At 38.5% G+C, this 9,821-nt stretch overlaps 1 protein-coding gene across 1 annotated transcript; it reads right to left on the bottom strand.

Annotated features, from left to right (window-relative positions):
* Positions 1-5,278: 5,278 nt before the first annotated feature.
* LOC133793961 (uncharacterized protein C6G9.01c-like) lies at positions 5,279-5,862 on the bottom strand. Its single transcript, XM_062231181.1, has one exon. It carries the CDS (start codon positions 5,757-5,759, stop codon positions 5,373-5,375), a length of 387 nt encoding a protein of 128 aa, XP_062087165.1. The 5' UTR covers positions 5,760-5,862; the 3' UTR covers positions 5,279-5,372.
* Between the last annotated feature and the right edge of the window lie 3,959 nt (positions 5,863-9,821).

Below are 9,821 nucleotides of genomic sequence, written 5' to 3'. Positions count from 1 at the left end.
TTAAAGGTAACCCACTTGCATGCCTTTAACGACTCATAGTTGGTAGTGTTTCAGGTGAAGGGTGAATACCAAGCTAGAGGTCAAAAAATGGCAGCATATCTCGCCAAGGTGAAGGGGTATTTGGATCAGTTAGAAAAATAGACCATAGAACCGATCCTAAGGGAGCAAAACACCAACGCCGATGCACTCGCAAAACTCGCCTCCACACGAGACGAGAACACGCTTGAGTCCATACCGGTCGAATACCTCCCCAAGTCAAGCATAGCAGAAGAAAGAATCAATATGGTCAATAGCACTGATGAGCCATGGTTTGCACCCATCGTAGGTACTTAAATGATGGGACCTTGCCTTTGGACAAAAAAGAGGCCCGTAAACTGACTTACAAGGCTGCTCAGTACACCCTAGTAGATGGAACCTTATATAAGAGAGGTTTCTCTACCCCGCTCTTGCGGTGCGTAGACAAGGTAGAGGCTTTAACAATTTTGCAAGAGATACACGAAGGGGAATGTGGAAATCATGCTGGGGGCAGTCCATGGCAAAAAAGGCCATCCTCCAGGGGTATTATTGGCCAACCATGGAGAAGGACGCGAACGACTTCGCAAGAAGGTGTGACAAGTGCCAGAGACATGTGAATTATCCCCGGCAGTCACCAAATGAGCTGATGAGCATGACCAGTCTGTGGCCCTTCGCTGTGTGGGGGATTGACTTGATTAGAGCACTGCCAACAGGAAGAGGAGGAGCTAAATACGCGGTGGTAGCAGTCGACTATTTCACTAAGTGGGTGGAAGCGGAGCCTTTAGTCAACATAACGGCTAAGCAAATCACCACCTTTGTCAACAAGTATATTGTCTGCAGATTTGGAGTAACTTACAAGATTATCTCCGACAATGGAATGTAGTTTGAAGGAGGAATATTTGAGGAATACTGCAGAGAAAAAGGAATCAATAGGAGTTTCTCCGCAGTAGTACACCCACAAGCCAATGGACAAGTAAATGCCATCAATAAGATCCTGAAAAGGAACTTGAAAACAAAGTTGGAAAAGTTGAAAGGGGCCTGGGTCGAGGAACTCCCCAATGTACTTTGGGCCTACAGGACCACCCCTTGTTCCACCACTGGGGAGACACATTTCGCCTTGGCCTACGGCTACGAGGCTATCCTTCCGATAGAAATGAAGATTAACTCCATCCGCATGCAAGCATATGATTACCAGGCTAATATCACAGCATTGGTCGGGAACTTGGACCTGCTGGAAGCCAAGAGAGAAAGGGCACAACTGAGGTTAGCCACATATCAGCAATGAGCAGCGAGGTACTACAACTCAAGGGTGCGAGAGAGAATGTTCAGGGTAGGAGACTTGGTACTGAGGAAAGTACTCCCCAACACGCGAGACCCAGGGGCGGGGGTGCTAAGGGCGAACTGGGAAGGACCCTACCAGGTCGCTCAATGCATACCACCAAATACCTACAAACTGGTTCGCATGGATAACACCGTTATACCTCGAGCATGGAATGCAGAACACCTCAAGAAATACTACCAGTGAGACTTTTGCACCCGATGCAAAGAAGACCTATGTTTAGTTTGTTCCTTGTTATGTTAACTTAGTGAGTAAGAATCAAAGAGGTTACCTGGGTAACCTCCCAATTAGATATAACCCTTTCATGTATGTCATTGTAACCCGCACGCTATGAATGAAACTGTTCGCAACTTCACGTGTTATTCTTCTTCTCTATAGCATCCGCCAAAGTGCCTGCTGAAGTAAATTTCACCAAGCACTTGGGGGTAGGACAGGAGGAAAAATATACAACAAAGAAGAGGATCCTAAAAAGGACCCCTCATATCAGAGAGAACCTAAAAAGGACCCCCTATCAAAAGGATCCTAAAAGGACCCCTCATATAAGAGGGAACCTAAAAAGGACCCCCTATCAAGAGGATCCTAAAAGGACCCCCTTATCAGGAGAATCCTAAAAGGACCCCTTATATCAGAGGGAACCTAAAAATGACCCCCTATTAGGAGGATCCTAAAAGGACCCCCTTATCAGGAGAATCCTAAAAGGACCCCTTATATCAGAGGGAACCTAAAAAGAACCCCATATCAGGAGGATCCTAAAAGGACCCCTTATATCAGGACCCTAAACGAGGCCCTTATATGTATATATATATAAAAAAAAGTGATGAACCCTTATAAACAGGAAGAAGACCTTGCAAGGCATCACTTGAGTTCACAAGGATTAGCTACCCTTGTGGACATCAAGGAGGCCAAAAGGTCCTACAAGAAAAGCTTCCAAATAAAGGCAGATGCTCCCACGAGAGGAAAGACCTCAGGAATAGCACCCACCAATAAGCTAGAGCAGCCACCAAGCTGTCTATCCAAAAAGGGTCCTAAAAGAGACCCTTGCAAAAATAGTATTATGAATAATGACGAGAAGGACGCTTCTCGCAAGAAATAATAAGTGCGCGCAAAAAATATATAAAATGATAACTAGGACCCAAGGGGTCAATATATCCTTATAAGAACATTCAAGAGGCACCAAAGATGGACCTATTGAACCCCTTCGCATGGGCTCCAAAGGACCTTAAGTCTGATAAATAAAAAAGAGAACATATCGAACCCCATCATGCGAGCTCAAAAGGACCTCGAACACAGAGGAATAGAGATGAATGATCACAAATGTATATATAAAAAAGAGTTTTGATAACATAACAGGACTCGGAGAAATTACAAGCAAAACAGGGCTCGAACGAGCATTCATCCACATTGGACTAACTAGCAAAAATTTCAAAATGATAATCTCAAGGCCTCCTGCCATGGGCGTTCCACTCAGCCACCCGGGCAACGGCGTGCTCGCCAAAGGAGGAGAAATCGAAGTTAGGATCTTGCCTCCATACTCCATAAAGGGCGCGCTCTATGGATCTATACTCAATAGTCACCTTGTCCGCCTCCATAGCTTCCTTGTCCGCCTCTAAGGAAGCGACCCTCCCTTGTAACGCTGCGATAGTAGCCTTGGCACCATCAAGTTCGGTCTCTAAGCTAGTGACCCTTTCCTGCAGCATCGTGGCCTTGGCAATCGCCCTCTTATTCTTTTTTAATGAGGAAGAAGCCTTCGCAAATGCCTTGTCTAGCTTAAGCCTGGTTTCAGCAGATTCCCTCTCGAGCTCCTGGACCTGGACTGTAAGACGGTCCCTCTCAGCATTCGATGTGGAGAGGTCTTGAACCGAGTCGGCAAATCGCATTGCCACTGTATAGGCCTGCACAAGAAAAATAATAATAACGATGATAAGAAACAAAAAAAAAAGAAAGAGAGAGAAAAGGGATAAGGCTGACATAAGATGCATGAACTCACCCAAGCGGTGGAACGCACAAGAGTCTCTGCGAGCTCTGACATAGAAAAACTCTCAAGACCAATCCAATCAGCCTCAGGAAAGTTCATGGTAATCTGGACAAACCGTCGCTCATAAGAGGCTGCCATGCAGCCCACCCAGGGCTCCCCTTGTGAGCCAATGGCGCTTGGCTGAGTAAGGACAGATGACCCGCTCGCCGAAGGAGGAAGGGGCGCAAGAAGATCAAAAAAATGAGCCCCCGATGGACCAGGAGGGGACGCAGAAATATCAGAAAAGTGAGCCCCCGATGGACCAGGGTCAAGGGAAGCCTGAGGAAAAGCATCGAAGTCCTTAGAATAAGGACAAACGAAACTCCTCGACATGGCCTGTTGATCCTGAGAGTGGGAGGCCATGTCACGGTCTGTAGGGGCTAAAGGAGGGCACCCCCTGGGAGACGAAGACGGTTGGTGGGGTTGCTCATGTCCAAGGGAGACCCCCTCTGGCACACGCTCAACCTCACCCCCGTCCGAGTGATGTCCAGCCGAAGCAGCTTTCTTCTTCTTTGATCCAGAAACACTCCACAACAACCCGGGATCCGAAACCGGGGAAAGCTTGTGAAAGTTGAGTTTGTCCACGGTGAAGAGGTATGCGGCCATTTTCTCGGCACGGTTAGCCTCGAGAAATTTATCCACTGCATTCGCCTCTGACCCAACAACTCCAGGCATGGCGAAATTCTCTACACAATCCACACAGTTGCCGACACGAACATGAGTTCCAAAATAGTAAGTTTAAAAAAAAATGGCTTGAAGTACTTACTAGGAGCAAAGCGAAAATTCTCACGAACAGAGAAGGAACCCTTCACAAAGAAAAAGTCCTGCTTCCAAGACCCTGGGTTGGATACAGCGCCCTCTATCAAGGGGACCGAAGTATTGGCTTTTTGCAGGAAATAAAAGCTCTTGGACTTAGGGGAAGGCATGAGATTGTACATGAAATGAACCTCTTGGGCCGTAGGAGCACGCTCGAAACGATCCATATACGAGATGAAGAGGCAACTCAAGGTCAGCCAGCTGTTGGGCGCCAGCTGGAGTGGAGCAAGGTCAAAATAATTGAAAACCGTGACGAAAAACGGGTGTAATGAGATTGCACCACCCGCTTTCAAGATATGCTCGCTCATAGCCACGTAACCTGGATTTGGGCAATCATCCCGACACTTGTTCGAAGGAAGGTATAATGTATATTCTTGAGGAACATGGTAGTTCTCTATTATTTCCAACAGTTTATTTTCGGACACATGGGACACTAGAGTGGATGCCAACAGGGGGCCAGTGTCCTGATCATCAACAGTCACCTGTCGTCACCCTCTCTTCGGCATATCTGCAAAACCAAAAGAAAAATGTGAGATAGAAACAGGGCACTTTACCCTTCATTTTTTCTTCCTAGCAAGAGTCTTCCACCGAGGCACCGGTTGTGAAATCGCTAAGCTAGGGTAGATCGAGAATAAGGGTTAAGGAGAAGACGGGACGGCCCCATAACAGTCATTAGGGGAAAACGGTTAAGGAGGCTCAGGCGGGAGATCTCCCTCCATAAACTCCAACTCCATTTGCAAATCTAAAAGGGTCACCCTAAGATTCGCTACATGGTCGTTAAGGTCAAGGGGGAAAGGGACTCCGTCTTCCCTCAACACCGAGTCTATTTCGCTCTCTACCACCCAAATTTTACGCTCGAAATTAATTGGTTCATTGGGAGATCTAGAGACTGGCAAACAAAATAATAGGCATTAATTGATTTAGAGTGTTTTTCTTTCAAATGAGTAAGAGTTAGTCACCCCTGTAAAACAGGAATACACATTATAAATATTTGGCTACGCCTGTGGAAACTGATTCAAACAAAACCCCTACTTGGCTAGGTTCTGAGTAGCAAAATTCAAGTGAGCAATATCTATAAATAAATATATCCCAGATAAACAGAAAAGACCAAATTCTTCTAAAAATTTACCAACACAAAAATTGTCATTACAATTAAATTAAAGTAGAAGATAAAAAAATATGTATAGTTTAAAAGCAACAAGAACAATCAAATGGGCAAAGCCGGGTACCTCCCGCATCCGAATTGTTGAGTCCTAATTCCTCTTCTGTGTACACAGCAATCCCATCCTGCATTTTCTTTCTGGTACGAGAATCCGACTCCCAAAAACCACCTGATTTATCATCATCCTCCTTCCTCCTCGTCCTCTTCTTCTCCTTCTTCTTAGCTTCACCGTCATTGGCAGGCTTTTGGGTCTTTTCCTGATCGAGCTTCTTCCGCTTTTTAGTGGCGAATATTTCGTCAATCTCGGTAGTGGGCTTCTTCGATGAAGGTTTATTTTCCAATTGCTTCACATCTTTCTCTTTCTCTTTTTCTTGCGGAGAAGAAGTTGTTTTTGATTTGGTCTTCTTTCCCATGAGACTATCTGAAAAGGAAGAGAAGTTGCAGTCCTTGATTTGATCGATAGAGGAGGAAGAGAGACAGTGGAGATGGGCGAGGCTAGGGCTAAGTAATAAGTGATTACAAAATATGCGTGTGAGAGAGTAGATGCTGTGCATGTGACTTTGTATAAACTTTTCCTCCATTTCTTTTCCCAAATTTACATTTTTTTTAATATTTACCTCGTAAGTACTAAATTTTGAAGTGAATTTTACATTTATATATCTAGAATACAAATTATTTACAATAATATTTTCAATCATATTATTTATACAAATATAGATAACATGTTCGCATAACATACTGAATTTTGAAAAAATTTGGGAAATCCTACTTGCCGAAATTTTTTATTTTTTCTAAGTTGTAAAAAATTACATTTTGGTTGCTTACCATTATGATAGGATATTAATTTGTCACTTTTTTTAAGTAAAAACTTTATTTTTAGATCATATTATTTGAGTACATATTGATTATCTTCAAAACTTATTTGTAGACATCTTAATATATCAATTATTTATTTTCAGATTATATTATGTTATCTTATTATTTAAGATACAATTTGGCAACCTTCAAGCTTATTTTAGAAACTAATGAGTTGTCATATAGCATAACAAGTTACCATATAGTTTATTAATAAAAATTAATTTAGTATACTACTAAGTAACTTTTAAATAAAAAATTTAATAGATTTTTTTAATCTATCATATAATTTATGTCTTATTATTTAGAGAAATTATAGTTCATGACCCAAAATAATAACATCAAGAAGCTAATGTCTTCATTTTTAAAATTGTAGAGAAATAACTCTTTTACATTGTTGATTACCTAAATTGCCATTTTCTATAATTTTATTTATTTATTAAGGAGAGTATGACTTTAATATAGTGGTATATGTATATTAGTTTTATTTAATTAGTTTTTATTTTAAAGTTATATTGATTTTTTAAAGTTTTTTATGGGTTGTTGCTATATTATTTTCCAACTAGTGTTTTGTTTTTTGTGGTATGGTATATGATTTTTATAGATGATATTTAGTTTCTATCTTATTATACATAATGGTAGTATATAATTTTGTATCATGATATATACATTTTAATGGTAATATATAGTTGCGTTACCATAGTATATACATATTTTAGTAATAATTTTGTAAGTTTTGATGGTATATTAATTTTATCATTCAACAATCCATAAAAAACGAAAAAAAAAATCAAAATAACTTTAAAATAAAAACTAATCAAACAAAATTAATATACATATACTACAATATTAAAATATTTATAATAAAATAGTAATTTGTTAAATGATATATTTGGTAATATGTAATATTAAAAAGTTGGTTAGACTATTTTACTACAAAATTAAAAACATGAACATTTGCTTACTTTCACACACCATTAAGGGCTATTTTGCACCAAGCCCCTATTATTTTAGATATTTTTACGTTACCTTCAACTCTGTTTTAGAAACTAATTAGTTATCATATAGTATAAAAAGTTAATCCTATAATTCCAAGTTACAATGAATAGCTTATTAGAAAATGATACTATTTAGTATACTGCATATGTAGCACCCACATTATTTTGATAGCATATAACCATTAATGACATTATTGCATTACATATCATACAATATTTATAATTTGAACATATGCATATATTTTATAAGTGTTTTCATGCATAAGTATAAAAGTTGTGTATATGGTTGTTATGTGTATGTTCAATATTATTAACCTTGTGACATTTGAGTTGTCTTATTATGGGTGGTTGATGTGCTCAAGATATGAGAAATTATGAAAAGTATATACAAGGCATGAAATCAAGTGAGAAAATTGAGATAAAGAAGTCAAAAGAAGTTAAACGATGAAATATAGTACAGTGCCGATAACTAACATTTCGGAGTAAAATTAAGTATTAGTGGATTTACCAAATGAATTTAAGGTATGATAAGGGTCTCATTGATGTAATAAAAATAGTTTTAGAACCCTTGGATCAAGTGTTGATGGGAAGTATACATAACTAGTGGTGTTTGCACAAAGTCAAAATGAGCTTAAAATATGTTTGCTACGCTCAGTCGGGTAAGCAGAACTATTGGTTATGAACTCATAGGGACCTAAGATTTGGTGTGAGTGTTCTACACACAAGGAAATGTGTCTATCTGATCATTAGGTCGAAATTATTGAATTGATAACGTTTTTATAAGTTAAAAATGTAAGATAAAGTGAAAGGTGTCAAATTTTGATACAATAAGACCAAATCATTGAAAATAAATTATTATCATCATCCTTACCCATTTACCACGACCTAGACTCTGAAAAACAGATAGAAAAGAAAACCAAAAATATTTATTGGCTGGCTTGAAGAGTTTCTAAGGAGATCCAAGTGAAACTAAAACCAAAAAAGTGGATTAAGCTTAGTTTTGACCTTTTTATAGTAAGCTCTTGTACTTGGGAGTTAGATCATGTTTTTGAATTTTTATGAGAACTTAAATATGGTGTTTTATCTTGTTTAATATATTTCTTTGTGGTTTCCAAGAGTTTTGATTAAAAAATTTAGAAGAGACTATTTCCGCCGAAAAGTTGCTCGGTAAGTGAAATTTTATATTTTATGAGGATTTTGTTGTTTTTGGAGTACAAACTAATTATTGGTGATTTGATTAAGTTTCTAAGAGTTTTAATATGTTAATAAGTGTTAAAGTATCTGTTGAAACTCATTTAATTTGGTTGACGATCTTGGAAGTTAGAATTTTACCAAAATCGGTATATGGTAATTTGTGATGAATTATGTTGGTATTTGAGATATGTGGTTATGCCAGATTACTTGATGATGTTTACTGAGTCATTTAATATTTTGGGATAGGAAAAATTTAAGGGGAAACTCTGTCAAAATTTCTCCAAGTGACTAAGATAAATCTAACGCTCGATCTAAGTGGTTTAATGCATTTTAGGCATGAATTAGATATAAATTTGATATGATGCTTTATGGATATTTTTAAATGATAGTTTAATGCTTTGTTTCCATTATTATGGTATGAAATTGAGTTTTATAAATTAGGTGATAGTAATCTAATTAAGTGTTGAAATTTCTTATGGTCATGATTATGATATTATGAGGATTTTTGTAACGTCCCAAATTTGCTATAAAGGCTTAGTGCCTTGATTATTGTGTCACGATGACATAATTGAATGTTTATGTGTTAGTAGGATTTAATTGTGATTATATATGTGCATTTATGAGTTATATTATGATATGACTACTTATGAGTGTTTAGGTGTATTAAATATGCTTATAGGCCCATTTCTGTTAAAATGACATTTTCGTAATTTTGACCTGCTTAGGGTATATCTGTAATTATGTGTATTTTGTGAGTGTGACCGCATTATTTTGTGTATATATTTGAGATGTGTGGCATGAGGCAATCCTAGTGAGCAATTTGGCAAAAAAGTCACATCGAGGATTTAAACCCGGCTCGGGGTGAGCCTAGGGGTATTTTAGTAATTTGGTGAATTACTGAGGGTATTGGAGTATGAGTTATAAATGAGGGAAAATATTGATTTTTGGAACATTAGTGGGATTAATTGGGAATCTTAAGTGAAATTTGAGGTTTAGCGGGAAAGTGGTGTCAAATGACCATTTTGCCCTTGAGGGCATTAAAGAATTTAGGTAAAGGCTAGGGGTGTTTTAGTATTTTCCCTAGTCTTGTAATAGTTTAGTTACTTAGAAGCTCTCAGAAGGGAATTGGATAAACTCACGTTATCTCCCTCTTGTTCTCCCTCCCTCTTACTCTACTTGGTTCCAAGAAGAAGATTCTTGAAGAATTGATCTTGAGGCAACCCTTAGTGGAATTGAAGCTAATTCTTGAGGATTAGACGCTGCCGAGCTTTGGGAATCCAGTGGGGGAGTTCGAATTCTAGGAGGTAATCTCAGTTTTTCAAAGCTTTTAGTTTTATTTTTGGTGTTTTGATGAAATCCTTGGGGTTTGAGTTTGGTTGTGTTTTAGAGGGTTTTGATGGTTGTAGTTTGTGTTTCTGTGTTGCTGGT

The sequence above is a fragment of the Humulus lupulus genome, chromosome 8 (assembly GCF_963169125.1).
Source record: "Humulus lupulus chromosome 8, drHumLupu1.1, whole genome shotgun sequence".
Taxonomy (NCBI): domain Eukaryota; kingdom Viridiplantae; phylum Streptophyta; class Magnoliopsida; order Rosales; family Cannabaceae; genus Humulus; species Humulus lupulus.
This window is presented reverse-complemented; position numbering and strand designations above follow the sequence as displayed.

Excerpts from the sequence above, each read along its gene's own strand:
- LOC133793961 (XM_062231181.1), bottom strand. The coding sequence starts at position 5,759 with ATGGGAAAGAAGACCAAATCAAAAACAACTTCTTCTCCGCAAGAAAAA.